Source organism: Lynx rufus, unplaced genomic scaffold (assembly GCF_022079265.1).
Source record: "Lynx rufus isolate CCGP_SWC_20201006 ecotype Redwood Valley unplaced genomic scaffold, mLynRuf1.p SCAF_10, whole genome shotgun sequence".
Taxonomy (NCBI): Eukaryota; Metazoa; Chordata; class Mammalia; order Carnivora; family Felidae; genus Lynx; species Lynx rufus.
The window spans coordinates 73,378,115-73,396,211 of record NW_025814824.1 but is presented as its reverse complement, the minus strand read 5'-3'; the positions used below and the strand labels follow the sequence as shown (position 1 = coordinate 73,396,211).

General features: G+C 45.7%; 1 protein-coding gene across 3 annotated transcripts in view; it reads left to right on the top strand.

The window, feature by feature from the left end:
* The window catches only part of FKBP15 (FKBP prolyl isomerase family member 15), a 57,236-nt gene extending 39,139 nt beyond the window's left edge, over positions 1-18,097 (top strand). For 2 of the 3 annotated variants that reach the window (XM_047068133.1, XM_047068115.1), the window contains exons 18-28: positions 292-386; positions 1,198-1,300; positions 6,332-6,503; positions 8,861-8,997; positions 10,699-10,854; positions 11,390-11,542; positions 12,519-12,641; positions 13,236-13,343; positions 13,627-14,297; positions 15,130-15,226; positions 17,473-18,097. In XM_047068133.1, coding sequence (XP_046924089.1) covers positions 292-386; positions 1,198-1,300; positions 6,332-6,503; positions 8,861-8,997; positions 10,699-10,854; positions 11,390-11,542; positions 12,519-12,641; positions 13,236-13,343; positions 13,627-14,297; positions 15,130-15,226; positions 17,473-17,550 — 1,893 coding nt within the window. In that variant the 3' untranslated portion in view covers positions 17,551-18,097. The remainder of the gene's footprint in view (positions 1-291; positions 387-1,197; positions 1,301-6,331; positions 6,504-8,860; positions 8,998-10,698; positions 10,855-11,389; positions 11,543-12,518; positions 12,642-13,235; positions 13,344-13,626; positions 14,298-15,129; positions 15,227-17,472) is intronic. The other variant, XM_047068124.1, reaches the window with a different exon arrangement.

The window sequence follows — 18,097 nt, the reverse complement described above, 5'->3', positions numbered from 1 at the left end:
AGTCCAAGTGCCTCATCAATATAAAGTCACAAGAAAACTTTTTTTTAGACTGTAGTTTGGAATTTTGCTTCATTTTATGTCCATGTATATGTTTAATCTATTGGGCATAGTGATTTGTATTCATCAGGTATGGTTCGATGTTTTAAATATTATATCTGTATGGACATAAGTTCTAGTTTTTTAATCTCAAATTTTATAACAGTGTTACCTGTCAGTTCAAGCTGATTCCCTTATATTTCTGGCACTTTTCTCTTAAAAACTCAAGTTATACATCATATATTTTGAATTTAGGAAAATGAAAGATTGAAACAAGAGATCCTCGAAAAGAGTAGTCGCATAGAAGAACAGAATGACAAGATTAGTGAACTAATTGAACGAAATCAGAGGTAATGACAGGTACGGGGCACTGGCTAGGATGGACAGAGGGTTTCATTTGTAAATGCCCAAGTTAGATAAGCATGTTTGTTTAGTGTAGTTTATGTGTACTTCTGCTATTTGTTTCCTGCCTGTCATGTGAATTATTGTTTGTTTTCTGAGAGGCATTTTGGTAGAAAGAGCACAGTAGGCTGTGATATAAGGCAAACCTGTGTTTGAATCCAAGCTCTGCTCCTCTTTTGTTGTGTGGCTTTGTGTATTTATTTATTCCTCTTGGCCATAGTTTTCTCATCTGTAAAAGTGGTGTTAATATGTAGAAAACCCTTAGGAATACTGTCAACTCTTCTCTCTTTTGTGTGGGCTGACTCTATTTCATCAATGAGAACTTCACTGATTTCCATATAAAGCCCAAACATTGTGTAATTTTTCTAGATCCTTCTGAAGATATTAGGGGGCTGGTCAGGGGAACATGTCACAGCATATAGCATTTCACTTAAAGAATCATTCTTCCATATTTCTCTTTTCTAGGGTCTCTTGATTCCCACTTGTGGGGGGATTTGGGGGGGATAAGGGCTTTCTTTTCTTCCTTCCTCGTTTCTCTTTCATTCCCCCTCACCATACATGCTTCCAATTCCTCTTCTCTTCATTATGCAAGGCAATACCTCCAGCCCTGGTTCTTACCTCCAAACTTGATTACTGCAGATCTAAGGAAAACAAAAGTGCTTTCAGATTGTTTTTTGAAGTGTAGAGCAATGTTGTGAGCACTGATTGTGCCCAGTATACATTCGGTGCTCGATAAATGTCTTTTCCCCTATTTCATAGGTATGTTGAGCAGAGTAACCTGATGATGGAGAAGAGGAACAACTCGCTTCAGACAGCCACAGAAAACACACAGGCAAGAGTATTGCATGCTGAACAAGAGAAGGTAAAGTAACAAGGGAGAGGAAAGCCCATCAGGATGTGTAGAGCTCAGGAGTGGTCCTGTGTACGGACTTAACGATCTACTTTTCAGCATAAGTTTTTGCCATCATTGGGAAAAGAACTAAAAAGCATCCAACAGATTTTAGTATATCCACCATCCAGACTTCTGTTTTATAATATGCTTTGCAATGGGTTGACTCAAAAACTATCCTTGATCTTAGTAATTTGATTAAGGTGAGGATTACATCATTTATTAGAAAACGAAATTTATTCTGTTGACACAACAGAAAATTCTTATGCCACATAACAAACACTATGGTGAAATTTAAGGTTGGTTACTTTGTTCCTTCACCTGCGTCTGCTGGAGCATTTTGAAGTACTGCTGTTTGGCTTTAGTCAGTTCAGAAGTAGGAATTTTGACTGTTCCTGGAGTAGCTATAAGCAAGACTCTAGTGGGCCTTGGGCTGGGCTGGGCTGGTTCGGAAGCTCACTCCTCCTGTCTCTGCTCTGGCAGTACTGTTTATCCGGCATGGATTCCTCCTTGTTTGGGCTACCATTCCTCAGTTGGGAGCCCTTGACCCCGTTGTCTGTTACCTCAGGTTTAAGAAATGGTTTACATTTTCTATTTGAATGTTTCTTGGAAACTTGAAAAGTTGAGTTGAATGCATTTGATAACCTTATGGAGTTATCATACCCACTTCCTCATTGGCTGATCATGATGAGGATTCCTTACTTACGTCTCATGTAATTTTTCATTCTTTGTGTTCTCTTAGCTGTAGTATCCAGGGAAGAAATATCTCCGACCTCTTAGCCTCTGATGAGTAATGCCTTGCCTAGCACAGTCCCATTCCATCCTGATCCCGGTCCTTCCTCACTGCTACTTTCCACATCCCTTGTTTGTTGTGGCTGACTTGTCTGGCCTGGGTCAAGGTCAGCAGCCTATGACATTGGCATCACCAAACAGTACTGGGGTCACTTCACCACTCCCATTTGCCATACTTTTTATTACTTCTCCTTCCTCTACTTTTATTTTTTCTCTCCTTTACTCTTTCTTTTCTTTTCTTTTCTTTTTTCTTTTCTTTTCTTTTCTTTTCTTTTCTTTTCTTTTCTTTTCTTTTCTTTTTCCTTTCTTTCTTTGTTTAATCCATAGGCCTGGCAGGGACACCCAAACATGTTTGGTCTAGCTGTTAGACCTGTTATTCAGGTCTAAAATGATTACTAGAACTTCTAGATCAGTTGTTCCCAAATGCTAGTCTGGTTGCCTCAGAACCCTTGAGATGCTTGATTAAAAAATACATGGTTCTTAAACTTCATCTTGAGATTCTAATTCAGGATATCTAGCCGAAAGCCAAATCTGAACTTTTAAAAAGCTCCTTTTGATTCTGATGCACAGCCAGCTAAGGACCCTGCTCTTGTTAGTGGTTTCTTTTGCGGCAATTTCTGGACGTGGCAGCTGGGCACATTTGTTTTTAGTAATTTCACCATGTGATTCTCATGCTGAGTATCAGTAGGGGTGTGTGTGTGAGTTCCAATAAAATTTTATTTACAAAAACAGGCAGCAGGCCAGTTTGGCCCGTGGGTCAGGGTTTGCCAACCCCATGAGTTAGCTTATTAATCCACCCACGTGATTCGTATTGATAAACAGAAATGTCTGGCCCGGTGCCTGTAACTGGTAGATGTTCTGTCTGTAAGAGCAGAAACATTAGTAATAATAACAGTGGTAGCAGCTGCAGTATGTTAAGTACCCACCAGGTTCTAGGCACCCTGCTTCCACACATCGGAGAGCATCTCCTGGACTAAGGATCACAGGGCTTGGTGGGCGGGTACCAAGTACCACATGCCTCACTTGGCCACTTTTCTTCCAGGGAAACTTTCAAGGCTCGACTCTACCCCGCTTTTCTTTTGCTTCACTTCTTTCTTACTTAGCAGTCGTCCCTGTGAAAATTCTCCTAAAGGGAGATAATTGAGGTCCTTTAATCCCTGGAGACAGTTCTCTGCCTTCCAACGCAGCTCAGAAAATTTTGGCTAAGTGCTCAGTGGATATTTGGTAAATGGAATTAATCATTATTATTATTTTTATTTTTATTTTTTTCTGTGACAGGGTTAGTATTTCCACATAAAACCCTGGACTAATGCAAGAGCTGTCGGAGGTCACTTGGTTTACAGAGGATCAAACTGCGACCCAGAGAGAGTCAGAGACTTGCCCAGGGCCTCACTTCCAGTCAGCTATGTCCTTTTTCCTTTTGGAAAGGAAAATTGCCATTTTTCTTTGGTACCTTTTCCTGCCTCTAACTTGAATGCTCTTTTTTACTTGTTTTTCTGAATTCTTGGTTCTCCCTGCCTTTGCTTTCCTTTCCTATTACTCATCCCTTCACTGTTTCCTCTGCGCACACATGTGTGTTTGGGTGAAACACATGTGCGTTTGGGTGAAAGTATTGCTTTTCATGCTTCTAACAGGCCTTTCTAGGTAAGGCCCTGAGCTAAAAAGAACTTTTGAGCGACCTTTGACTTCGCTTGTCCTTTGGTGAGGGAGGGACCACCCATCCCACTGCCTCCCCTCCAGGGACGTACAGCCCTTCCAGTGGTCTTAGCTGCTGTGAGTCCTTTGTGAATGGCCCTCGCTCTGATATCTGTGAACTCTCGAGCCACAGACATACATGATGCTCTGTGGGTGCTGTGTGAGCTCAGGTCCCATTAGGCCACATGTGGCAGGACAGTGACTAAAACTTTTTTTCTACTTGGGGCAGATGAAAACCCCTCTTCTCTCTGGAAGTTCTAGATACCATTGTCCTCTGTGTTTAACAGGTAAAAACCTAAGGCTACCACACAGCAGAAATAAGTATCTTAGAGCTCACTCCAAAGGTCTCATACTGTTAGAAGAAAAAATTATTTGGGCACTTACTGAAATAGTAAGGAAGACTTTATTCAACATTGTTGCAGAAGGAGAGAAAGATTGGGCTCCTCCAAATACAGTAAGGACAGATGGGAGATTTATAGCTAAGGAGCAGAGTGAGGGTCAGTGCCAGAAAATGACTCAGAGGAGACATCATGGGTAGGGGGATTCTTGGCTAAACCGACCTAGTAGGATTCTTGCTAATGACAGGCCAAGGACTGAGATACCAAAGGTCGAGGATGAAGAACTTGTTCAGATATCAAGGAGAGGGGTTGTCTCTGAATGGACATAGCAGGATTCTTGCTAAAACTAGGCTGGGCAGGCCACAGACAGGATGGGAGGCCAGGGGCTCAGAGGAGTCTGACTGAAGTTTGGTCAAGGAGAGAGTCTTTGTCAGGGGGTTCTCAATACTCATTCATAGCCTGTTTCTTTTTATTTTAGATACACTTTTAATTTGCTTTATTTCCCCCACTTTTAGGAGAGCCAGAATATCAGATTTTATTTTATTTTATTTTATTTTATTTTTTAAACTTTTAAAAATGCTTTATTTATTTTTGAGAGAGAAAGAGAGAGAGAGGGAGACAGAGCATGAGCAGGGGAGGGGCAGAGAGAGAGGGAGACACAGAATCCAAAACTGAGCTGTCACCACAGAGCCTGATGTGGGGCTCGAACCCACAAACTGTGAGATCATGACCTGAGCCGACGTCAGACGCTTAACCAACTGAGCCACCCAGGTGCCCCCAGAATATCAGGTTTTAAATGTAAGCTAGAGGGGCGCCTGGGTAGCTCAGTCGGTTAAGCGGCCGACTTTGGCTCAGGTCATGATCTCGCGGTCCGTGAGTTCAAGCCCCGCGTCGGGCTCTGTGCTGACAGCTCAGAGCCTGGAGCCTGTTTCAGATTCTGTGTCTCCCTCTCTCTGACCCTCCCCTGTTCATGCTCTGTCTCTCCCTGTCTCAAAAATAAATAAAATGTTGAAAAAAAAATTGTAAATGTAAGCTAGAAAACCAGTAAAGGCTTTGGAAAGCTTAAATCTGCAGGTGTGCAGTGAATACCATAAGAAGGGACAAGTGACAGTAAGAAAATAAACAACTATAAATGCACAAGTAGGTAGTACAGGAGGAGGAACGGGAGTAGCAGCGTAATAGTATAGGAGAGATGGTCCAACCACATCAGTACTTCACTGTCCAAAATCAAGACTGGTCACCAGCCGAGCAACTGTTCACTGCCTTTCCTGTCATCTCATTTCTCCTCACTTTTATGGGAGCACATCAGTTCAGGTGACGAGACTGTGGTATTTGTCACTTGTTTACCATTCTGTTCCGTTGACAGTCCTCTTAATCATCACGCGTACTGCACAGACTATCATTAGAGGGCTCTCCAGGGTAATCACTGTGGTTTTGCCGGATGTTACTCGAGCACGCACACGCAGCTTCTCTTAGGCCAATCCAGGGCACCGTTTGCAATACGTTCAGCCCTCAGAAAAACTGAAACGTTTCCTTCTTTTGTTAGCTCTGTTCTTCCAAGAACCCCCAGCACAGTTGCTCTCATGTGGCTGAGCTTTCCATCGTAATACTGCCAGTGATCAGGACCGCTAGGGAGAAGCTGCAAACTCACAAGTTGACAGTGTTGAAGGCATTCAGTTTAAATTTTAAAAGATCCTTTTCTTTTTAAAAAAAAAAACCATACGTGTTTATCCTAGGAAAGTTAGAAAACGGGCAGGGATACCATTTTTCACGTATCAGATTGGTAACATTTAATAGTAGGTTGTGGCTCTGTCCCCGACGTCTTCTCTCATAGCCCCGTTCTTGATAGTTGCGTGCAGGATAGATGTATCACAGTTTGCTTCATCAAGCCCATTTCCCAGCATTTTATTTTTCCATCCTTTTGCAACTGGAAACAATCGGCAGTGAAGATCTCGTGGCAAAATTTTTGTAATTTTGCTGAATGCTTCCTAAGGACAGATTTCTGCAAGGGAATTCGTGGACCAGAGACACATATTGAAGACTTGATTTCGGTTTAATGCATGTTGAGGGTTAGCTCCCTTCCTGCCAGTTCAGTCAGCAGAGTGTGTGCGGTTGGGTCCTCACTTGGAGACAAGGGACAGCCGTGTTTGAAGTGGCGTCATACTTTGTTACTATTCAGGCCAAGGTGACGGAAGAGTTAACAGCAGCCACCGCTCAAGTCTCTCGTCTGCAGCTGAAGGTGACCGCTCACCAGAAGAAGGAAGCGGAGCTGCAGATGCAGCTGACAGAAAGCTTGAAGGAGACAGACCTCCTCAAGGGCCAGCTCGTCAAACTGCAGGCAGAGCTCTCAGGTGCGTCCTTGGTGGAGGGGCTGCGACGTTTGCCGTTTAAACTTCAGGAATGAAAGTGTGGGGCACCTACGTGGCTCATTCAGAACAGCACGTGACTCTTGATCTCAGGGTCGTGAGTTCAAGCCTCACGCTGGGGGTAGAGTTTACTTAATAAATAATAACAACAATAATTAATTAATTATAATTATTAATTAATATATTAATTATATATTAATATATTAATGATATGCATTGATATAATTAATTATTATTATTATTATAAAAAGGAATTTAACTGTGTCCTTCCTCCCCATCCATTTGTCATGACGCTCATGAAGTTTGCTTGGGAGGGACTGAGGCAAAAATGAAAGTAGGCCTGTATCAACCTACACGATTGCTTGACATAAAGGGCAACTAAAGAATGGACTACCCATCTGGATGGACCAGCCACCACTCTTCTAGTTTGTTTGGGCCAGTGTTGCCTTCAGTGCCTTTGAGTTAATGGGTTCCTCTAACTCGTGACTCATTGGAAGTTTAAGGAAGAAATGCTTCCTGTGGCGGTTGCCTTCTTGTTAGAGGGTGGATTCCAGCCCTTCAGTCTGGCACTCGAGGCCTCTCCAGCTTGGCCTACTTCCTCTTATGTTGCTCAGTTCATCTTGGCTCTGGACATCCTAACCAGCCTGCTGCAGCTTCGGCCCATCCTGTGGTTCTTGTCTTGTTTTTCCTCCGTGCTCTTCCCTGGACTTGGTGTGTCTGCTGTCACCAGTGTTTGCCTCTAATTCTCCAAAATTTATTCTTTCAGAAACTTTCCTGGTTTTTTTCCCCACAACATTTGATTTCCTTTAAAATCCTTTACCTCTAAGTACGTTATTCTGACATTATCAGAGTTAGCCTTAGATCAGCACGATTTACATGTCCGTGTTCCCTCCTAGAATACAAGCCTCTGGAGGACAAGGATGGTGTCTTGCTCATCTTCGCTAAGTCCTTTTCTCCAAGTTAGTGTTAGTTCAATGCCTGGCACAAAGGTGCTGCTCAAGACATGGGGCCTTGAAAAGAAGATTTGGGAAGCCCAGAGTGCTTCATGCACCTGATTCATGCACCTCGGTGTATAGGAACAAATGTGGAAGGCACAGATGGGACCGGGGGTGGGGCAGAACTGGAGCAGCAGCAGAACTGGGAAGAAGCAAAGTTTGCTTGCCTGGAAAGAGCTAAAAACACTGATGTCAGTCATTAGAGTGATACCTTGAAGATACACCCTTTCCCTTTTAGAGTGTCCCCCGGGTGCACCTGAGGGACAGTCTTAGATTTGAATGTTGTACAGGTGTCTTCTTTTCTGCTTTGGTGATGCCCTAGGATGGTTACTTCTAAAGCGCCATAAGGGTCTCAAAAATTTTCCCAACAAATGTAACTTTGAGGTGTTACCTTTTTAAGAAATATTACAAATAGCTTTATTTGAGCATTTATTTGATATTTTATGTTTTATTATTTCTTTTAAAGAGAGAGATAGTGTGAGCTGGTCGGGAGGGTGGGGGGAGAGAGAGAGAGAGGGAGAGAGCGAGAGAGGGAGAGAGAGGAAGAGAGAGAGAGAGAGAGAAAGAGAGAGAGAGAGAATCTTAAGCAGGTTCCACACTTAGCACAGAACCCAACACAAGACTCCATCCATGACCCTAGGATCATGACCTGAGCTGAAATCAAGAGACTGAATGAGCCACCCAGCCACCCCTGTTTGATTTTTTTTTAATGTTTATTTATTTTTGAAAGAGAGAGAGAGGCAGTCTGCAAGTGGGTGAGGGGCAGAGAGAGAGGGAGACAACAGAATCCAGACGGAAGCAGGCTCCAGGCTCTGGGCGGTCAGCACAGAGTCTGATACGGGGCTCAAACCCATCAACTGTGAGATCATGACCTGAGCCAAAATTGATCGCTTAACTGAGCCACCCAGGTACCCCCCTGTTTGATGCTTTAAAAGCAAACTCTTGGTAGAATGTCCCAACTACCAAGAAGGTTGGGAGTATCTTACCGGGTGGTTGAGACAGGGCCTGGACTAAAGCTAAATAAAGATCAGTTCAGTGTGTGGAGCCGATGACTGAAAGAGGATTGTGGCAGTGATACATGTCGCCAGTGGTTTCGGACTGCTCAAATGTTTCCTTTCAATTTTGTGTGTGGAGAAGGTGACACACACGCAGAGAAATGAGCATGGGTCGGTGAGGGAGTTGGTTCGTGACCTGATACACCTTTTGCTGGTCAGTGAGTTGGTGCCAAAGGGAGTGAGAGGAAGGCACTCACGTGGTTGAATTGGGAGACCTTGGGGTGCGGTTTGGAGGAGCGGCTGGGATGCCCCTGGTTGTGCGGCTAGTAGTCTCTTTGTCGTTATATCCCAGAGCTCCAGGAAACCTCTGAGCAAGCACAGTCCAAATTCAAAAGTGAAAAGCAAAGCCGGAGACAACTGGAGCTCAAGGTGACCTCCCTGGAGGAGGAGCTGGCAGATCTTCGAGCTGAGAAGGAATCTCTGGAAAAGGTGAGTTCTACAACTAAAGTTTCTCTGTTGGACCCAGGTGGCCAGGATCAGCTTTTAATAAACATTTTTATTTTCCTGTAAATATTAACAGTAGCATGTGTTCATTGTAACAAATACAAATAAGACAGAAGTATAAAATCAAAAATAAAATTTATCTTGTTTTCCTCTCCAATCTCAAGCGTTAGAGATAACAACTGTAAACAACGCATGATTATCCGTGCAGGTTGTTTTCTGTGTGTATAAAACATATGTACACCTGCACTTACACATACATATATGTACACGGATCATTTTGTAACGATAAGATAATCATGCTTAATGCTTTTTTTTTTTTTTTTTTTTTAACATCCTGGACATTGTACTACTAAGAATGAGAACTTCCTCATTCCTTTTAACTACAGCATAGTAGTCTAGTCTACTGTGAGGTTATACCGTAATTTATTCATCTGTTGATGGATATTTATATTTCTGTTTTTTCACAATTTCAGGCATTGCTGCTGTAGACATCCTTGTATTAGATATTTTTTGTGAATTTATTTGAGCATTTCCATAACCTTGATTGCTTGAATTAGAATTGCTAGATCACAGGAAATGCTACACATCTAAAGTTTTAAAATGCACATTGCCAGATTATTTTCAAAGAAGGGTATGCTGGCTTACATTTCCAGCACTGTGGAAGCCCGTTTCTCTATATTCTTTCCACCTCGGCTTATGTCAATTTTTCTAATATTCATAGTCTGATAGGTGCGGTATGCTGTCTTGTTTTAACATGTATTTTTGTTAGTAGTAAAGCTTTCATATATTTAATACCTATTTGTATTTCTTCTGTAAATTTTTAATGTCCTTTGCTCTCTTTTCCTGTTGTAATATTAGTTTGATTTATAAACATTACTGAGGGTGTTCATCCTTTGTCACTCAGAGATGTTACAAATATTATTTAGTATTTGTAGTATCTTTTGTTGTGTTAAAATTTTAAGGTCAGCCTAAACTAGCCCCATTGAACAAAATGGGAACATTCCTGGTTTTTTCCTCTGTTCTGGAACAGTTTAAATATGGAAAGAACAAACTGTTTCTGACATTTCTATGAAACTCTTTAGTAAGGGCTTTGTGGCCTGGTTCCTTTTTAGGGGATAAATCTTGGTTTTCATTTTCAGTTTCTTCTGATTTTATCATTTATCAGTTTGTTTGTTTTTTTAACCTAATTCCTTCTGATTTTTGGGGGGGCTGTTTTAGTTTTTCATTGTTACAGATACCACTACAGTGACCACCCTTGTAACACAGTTTTTGTGGGCATGATTTATTGCTTCCTTAAGATAAATGGTAATTTGTGAGATTCCTGGGTGTGTATATTTTGAAATTCCTTTCACAGGACTGCTAAATTGCCATCCAAAGAGAGAATACCTATTTATTTTCCTACTAGCAGGTATGAAAGTGTCCACTTCCCTATGCTCTTACACTGTTAAGATATTTACCATCTCTTAATAGAATTGTAGATAAAACCATTCTTGTTTTCCTTTCTTCTTGTCACAATTTTTCTCGTCCAGTAGCTGAGAATGTTAAATATAGAAGGAAAATTAAATTTAACGTTGAATTGTTTCCAGAAGGACCCAGCAGCGTCCAAAGCTACCACCAATATCACCACCTTCTGCATTGATCCTCAGTCAAACAGCTAGAGCTGACGATGGTTCTCTTATTCCTAAGAACCTCTCTGAAAGGAAAAAGAAGTCTGCTCAAGAGCGCTGTCGGGCCGAGGAGGAGATCGATGAAATCCGTAAGTCCTACCAGGAGGAACTGGACAAACTTCGGCAGCTCTTGAAAAAGGCTCGGGTGTCCACAGACCAAGCAGCTGCAGAGCAGGTAACGGGAAACTGACGCACTTGGAAATAGGCCTTCAGGTACATGATCATCCTTGGAAAAAAGGGATTCACTTGGGTAAATCAGGCAGGGAAGCCCGGGAGAGTGGCAGGGCACACCTGGGTCTCTAGTCCATTTGACAGAGACCTTTCTCCTTGTAAGTTCATAAATTCATATTTGTGCGTCTAACTGTTGAGTGAATTGGTGCCCTCAGTTTGGTCACCTCTGGGAACTTTGACAAAACTGTTTCTTCAGATTCTGAAAAGTATGATCACGTCACAGTCCTGTCCTCTCGCAACCTTGCTGGGCAGTCACACCTTTATCTGGTTGGAGTAGTTTTTAAACTCCCGACAGCCAATGACATCTGCGTCCCTACGTTTACAAAGTACATTTACTTTGAAAGTAATCAAGGTCTTTCGAATAGTTGTGTTCCTATGAAGTCTGGGCCATTAGCTTATTCTTTTTGCCTAATGAAAGATGGGCTTCCCTGGCTGTGACGGCTCTCGCCCGGGATGCGGTCATTCCATTCTCTTGGCAGCTGTCTCTCGTACAGGCTGAGCTGCAGACCCAGTGGGAAGCAAAATGTGAACACCTTTTGGCCTCCGCCAAGGATGAACACCTGCTGCAGTACCAGGAAGTGTGTGCGCAGAGAGATGCCAGCCAGCAGGAGCTGCTCCGCCTTCAGGAAAAGGTAGGTGTTTCTCCCGGGCCAGACAGCTTAGCACAGTTAATGTGAGGTGAACACGTGGAGTCTCGTAAATTCTTTTGAACCTAAAAGATGTTACCAGCTCGAAAACCAAAACCAAACCACACTTGCTCAATTCTCCGGTCTGTCAGTAGTCTTACTGATTTGGGATGACAGGTCTGTGACCTCGAGAGAGAAAAGGCAGCACTAGTGTTCTGGAAGGTGTTTAATTCCATTATTTGGTCATTTATGACGCAAATCTTTATTGACTGCCAGTTGGACTCCAGATACCGTTAGGGAAAGGGCTTACAAAGAACTCTGCCCTCAAGAATCTCACAGTCAAGAAAGGGAGACAGAGAGACACAGATCAGCACCGAGTGCTGTGAGGCGCAGAAGAGGAAGTGCCTAAGGGAGCAGAGCCAAGAAGGACAAGTGGCCTCGGGAAGGTGAAGAAGGCGGCAGAACACCCTGGGCGGAAGCACACAGATGGGATGGGGCGTGGTTATAGTAGACTCATTGGCATGAAAATGACAGAGCTAGAAGATGGTTTAGGGTCTTGGTATGAAAGTCCCCATGTCTGGAGGTCACTGTCCACCCTTACAGTATCTAGTTGAAAATCTTGGACCCACAGGTGATGAAGGCAGTCTTGCAGGTGAATAGGCTGCTTCTAATGACTGGTGTTTATGTGTCTGTGTCCCTGGACTTACATCCCCCCTTTCCTCATCATGCTCTTGACCTGGTTAGAACAGTGTGAGTGGCCTTACTGGGGAAGCAGAGACGAAATTGTGAGTTGAGGCTGAGTGATGAGGAAACAGAATGCCCTGAGTCAGCAGGCCTGGGGTGGGCGGGTCGTATGGACACCAGCAGACCTTCCTGAGGTTAACACTGATGCTTAGGATGGTTCTGGTCCTCCTGGGTGTCCTAACTTGGATCTGGCAGTGCAGGCTCCCGAGGCCATGGCCACGGTCTGGTTGTTTTGCAGTGTCTAGCCCTCCAGGCCCAGGTCACAGCCCTGACAGAGCAAAATGAACAGCACACCAAAGACCTGGAGAACAAGTCCCACATGTCTGGGGTTGCAGCTGCTGCCACTGACCCCTCAGAGAAGGTGAGTATTTCGAAGAAGCAGCCCAGGTCGTATCAGGGGATTGATGAGCGTAGCAGGCATTCAGAAAGAATGTGGCCAATGTGTTGTGTTGATAGCTTTATTTTCTGCCTTTAGTGATAGACCACTTGTTTGACTTAAGTAAAAATTAACCCCTTGGAGCCCGTCACTTTGGTGGCAAAGCCCAGAGGGCCCTATCCTGAGGTTTTGACAGATAAGGGAAGTGCCTCTAATTCACAAGAGTGAGGAGTGTGCCCAGCATCTGGTACCACTAATCCTCATAGCCCACGGCAGCTCCAGTGGTGGCCATGGTGGGAAGAAGCAGCAATAAATGCTATTTAAGCAGTTGTGGGCACACGTGCCACAGCTCGCCTGTCCCTGGTAGCCCTTCCATCCAACACGGTTCCTTATTTAACATCGTTCTCCACAGTGACAGCCTTCGGCGTCTCAGTTCGTGACCAGCTGTGTTGTCTGATTGGTTCCAGGAGGCTTCATTTCAGCCCTCCAAACGCCTCTCTCGAGCTGACATGCGTCCCTTGATCACTGCATTCTGGCAGCATACGAGTTTTGTTTCGCTCTCCTCACGTCTTCACACAGGTCAAGAAGATCATGAACCAGGTGTTCCAGTCCTTGCGGGGAGAGTTCGAGCTGGAGGAATCTTACAATGGCAGGGCCGTTCTGGGGACCATCATGAACACCATCAAGGTGTGGCTGGCTGTTGATTGTTTCACTGAAGCGGGTATCTTGTTGCTTAAGTACCTTCCAAGGGATCATAAATTTCAAAGGTATTCCAGACTGTTCATCAATAATTAGGATAATTGGAGTGACTTTTATCTGGATACATAAGGGCAGCCTCCTGTGAGAGGAAGAGGCAAAGTCATTTGAGCTGCATGAGTAGTTGTGTAAACAGGGACCAGGGACGGAAGTGATAGGAATGCCTGCTGTTTTCCTCTTAGCGGTCATCTCCTCCTCCTTGACTTTTGAACAGATGGTGACTCTTCAGCTGTTAAACCAACACGAGCAAGACAAGGGACAGAGCAGCAGTGAAGAAGAGGAGGAGGAGAAAGAAGAGCGGCCTCGGCAACCTTCAGTCTCAGGCAGTGCTGGACCGCCTCCAGCGCCCCTGAGCGGGGAGATGCAGGGGTCCCCCTCACTGTCACTGGAGCAGGCAGTCCAGGAGGCTGTCCCCCCGCCTCCTCGGGTCCTCCCCACTCCCCAGGAAGAGGTACAGGGAAGGGAAGGGGAGCCCTCAGAAGCAGAGGCGCTCTCAGAGATAGAAGAGGGGTCCCTCTCACCTGAACTGACTTGTGGCTCCTCCCAGAGAGCTCTGGGGCCTCCGACTTCGATTCCCCCTATGCCTCCGGGCCCTGTACTTTTAGACTCTGAGTGCGAGGAGACACTTGCCAGCCCATTGGAAAATCCCTGTGTTGAGGAGCCAGAAAGCACTGCGAGACTGTCCCTGACTTCACACCTCTTGAAGGGGGACCCACTAGCCTCGGGGTCCGAAAGTCCAGGAGAAGAGCCTCAGCCTCCAGAGCTCAAGAAAGACGAGGATGTCACTAGCTCCGCTGTTCCCTATAGGGAGCCAGGGGGCACAGAGGCGGGTTCTCCAGCTGTTGGAGCAGCAGGCGGACCCAACCACTGTTCTCAGCACACCAGGTATGTCTGCCTCAGCAGAGTTTCCAGAACAAGGCGGCTGCATGTGGAGGTTGCCGCTGGTTTTTCTAAGGCTGATAACGCATCCTCAGAGGTGGACTGATTCACTTATTCATTCAGTCATGTAATGTGAGAGGCTCTGTGGTTGGCACTGTGATAGGGTGGTAGGCAAGGCAGATTTGGTTCTTGAGTTAAGGAGCTTATAGTCTAGTGGGGAAGACACAAATATTTATGTATTATAAAAGTATGATAAGTGCTTAAAAAAAGAAATTCTCTATTATTATAATAGAGAATAAAGGGGGAATTATTCTATTTTAGATAGAGAGGTTAGGGAAGGATTCTGAGAATGCAATTTTTAAACTGGGACCTAAAGAATGGAAAGGAGCCTTCAATGCCAGGAGTGGGAGGAAGAGACTGCAGAAAGCAGGAACCGCACGTGCAAGGGCCCTGTGGTAGAAAGGGACATGACACAATCAAGGAACTAAAGAAGGCACAGTAAGTAGGAGAGTGGTGTTAACCTGAGATTGGAGAATGAAGTAGGGACCGAGTCATGTGAGATTTTGTATCACTCTTAGAAGTTTGGACTTTAAGTACCATGAAAAGCTACTAAAGGGATTTAAGCAAAAAAGGGACACGGCCTGATATATTCGTTTTAAAAGATCACGCTGGCTGTAGGTTATGAAGGGAGTCAGGAGTGCCAGAGGCTAGCATGGAGGCGGGAGGAGTTCCTGGGTGGTCATCACAGCTGTTGAATTCTTTCCTCGTGTGGGCGCCGTGGGCTGGAACAGGAACAGCAACATTGTCTGTGACTTGATTTTCTTGATTTTTCCTTCAGTCTCTCTGGGGATGAAGAAGATGAACTGTTTAAAGGGGCAACTCTGAAAGTTTCAAGGCCCAAAGCACAGCCTGACGAGGAGGATGAAGATGAGGTGGTAAGGAAATTCCAGACACTGCCGAGTCCTCCCACCACTACCTGGGGGCCCTTCCCCGCTGGCCCTGAGAAGAGGACCGGAGTCTGTGGGTGGCCCACGCCCTGGGCTCTGTGTGCAGCACCCTGTGGGAGCAGGCTTGGGGCTGGGAGGGGGCAGCTCTGTAAGCAGAGGGGGGATGGGCAGATACCACTTTACTCCTGAAAAAGGATCACGATCTCCGTCCATGTGGGAATGGTTTCTACTGTCAGTGAAGGAAGTTGCGCTGCTCAGTCCTGCCTTAAAACGCTACAGCCTCAGGTTCCCTCAGGTCTGCTCAGAGACCATGTGCATTATACAACCTGAAGGGACTTGGAAGGTCTTGTCTTGCATCCTTATTCATAGAGAAACTGAGGCTCCAAAAGGTGGTTTACCTAAAGCCACAGAGGGAATTAGTGGCAGAGCTGGGCTCCTCCTGAACTGGGCACCTGTTTCTGAGCCTTTCTGCTTCCCCAGCCTGCTTTCCAAGCTGCTGTCTTGTTTTGTCACCACAACACCCAGGGTAGAAAACAGCCTCGCTCTACAGAGCTCCAGGGTGGCGGCCGGAAGCAGCTTGCCCGTGCAGCCTGTCCCCACTCTGCAACGCCAGGCTGTCACTAGGACATTCAGCTGCTCTGATGGGAATGTCACTAGAGGAGGCGTGGATGGAGAACACACACCAGCCTCAGGCTCAGACTGTCCCAAGGACAGAAACGTGCGGTGACTGGGGGCACATTTTCTCCCCTCACATGTCAGCCAGAGTGGGCTTTGCCTTTGGCCAGAACCAGGGGGTGTGGCAGAGCAAGGAGCTGGCTTGCATCGACCAAAACCTTTCCCTCCTGCCTGTGCCCCTGCGGGACACGCACCATTTCCTCCTGTTAGCCTTCAACAATTACATTTCCATTCAGGAATTCTGCATATGAATTCTGCACTTAAAAATAAGAACGAAAAAACCAATTGAGTATCCCAAGTGGCTGCCCTAAATATAGTTGGAGTGTTTAATTAGCAGTATATTATTGGTATTACTATGAATACTATCAAGTTAATTCCTATTTCCGGGGTACTCTGAAAACCTCACAGACATTCTCATTGAATCCGCTACTAATCCAGTGAGGTAGGCACTTTTATCCTGTTCTATAGGAAAGAGGACTGAGGCTCAGCAAGTTTAAATAACATGCTCAGGGTTATCACGCTGGTAAATGGAGAGCCGGAATAGAACAGAAGCAGTGAGCCACATTTTTATTCACTACTGTCAGAGCGTAGAGATCACCTAGTTGATGCCCAGAGAGAGGCACAAGGTCTGTTAGTTGGTGGTGGAGATGGGATCAGCCCAGGCACCCCTGACCACATCATGCTGCCTTCTGTTTGGCCGGCCCTGTGAAGACTGACCCTGGGCCAGGGTAGCTCAGAGCAGAAAGTATCTTAGTAGGGGGTGGTCTGTGTGTGCCTTTCTCCAGCATCAATCCCTGCTTCCCCCATGGGACCTGGTCCCCACCAAGCCAGAAGAAAAGTCCAGGAGCTCAAGTCATGAAAAGTAGGGAACTTCCTCCAGAGCCCGTTAGTCCCCCTTTTCCTACTACCCGGGTGGAGGAAGCGAGGGAAGGGCCAGTGAGATCAAGGATGCGGGGGCCCTGGCCCTGTGCTCCTGGGCTTTCTTCATCTCTTGGCTTCTCCACTTGGTAATGTGGCCAAGCCGCTGAACTCAACTCTCTCTCAAATGGCGGGGTCACATCTAGAACCAGACAGGCCACCATGGGCCACAGCAATGTTTTTTCGGATGGAGCTGTATTCTTTCCAGCCTCCCTTCATCTTCCTGCATCTTCTCTCTCCCCTTAGGGCTGCTCTGCTTCTCTCTTTCTTCCTCCTGCTCCCATCTCTCCCCTATCGACCCTGCTTTTCCCACACGAAATGTGTAAGTCACTGCATGAGAAGAAACCTGTCAAATCAATACATGTGTTTCACAAATAAATGACCAAATTAGCCAAACAAAGTTGGTCTTCTTGTGTCTGTGTTGGAAGATTGCCTCCCTTCTCTGCCTGCTTGTCTCAGCTTTATCTGGAAGCCCAGGTTTGATGGCCTCGGGGTTAGTCCTTTCAGTAAAACCGTAACCAACACCCTCCTTTCCAACCTGGAGCCGGGAACGGGTGTCAGTTCACTTCCCCTCACACAGGCGGGAAGGCCGTCTGGTGCAGGGACAAGTGAGGACTGACTACTCTTTCCTGTTTTGGCAGAGCTTGAAGGGACGCCCGCCCCCGACACCCCTTTTTGGAGATGATGACGATGATGATGACATTGACTGGCTGGGATGAAGCCCAGGAAACCGGTGCAAAGGTTTCTCTACCGCCCCTTCCCTAAGCGCGATTTTGCACAGCCAGCCCTGGGTCTAGACGAGCCACAGGGGGAGGTGAAGGTGAGCGTTCTGAGGACAGCGGTGCAGATATCCGAGTTCCCCAGCTTCTGAGCGCCCCGCCCGGCTGGTCCGAGAGGAGCGTGAGCCTGTCTTCACAACGTTGGGGTCCTGCCTCAGTGTCCCGTTGGGAGGAAAGGCTGGTGGGTAGCCTCCAGCCAGTCACCTACAAGAGTCCTGTCCTCTTGTGAGCTTTTTAGTCTCTTCACTAACTCAGACTGATCTGCCTCCCGATGCTCAACCGTGCACCAGCAACAGAACCTGTCGCCTCGGGTGAGGTCTCCCTGGTGGAACCCAGGGTGGATTACACTGTCTAAACCCCGGTTCGGTTAACAGCCTTGCCTGCAGTCCTGGGACATGTATCTTTTCTCTGCCTTAAGTCTGATACAAGAGGTCAATGAATATTTGAAATTAACAAAACTCAAATAAATGTCTGCAATGGAACTTGA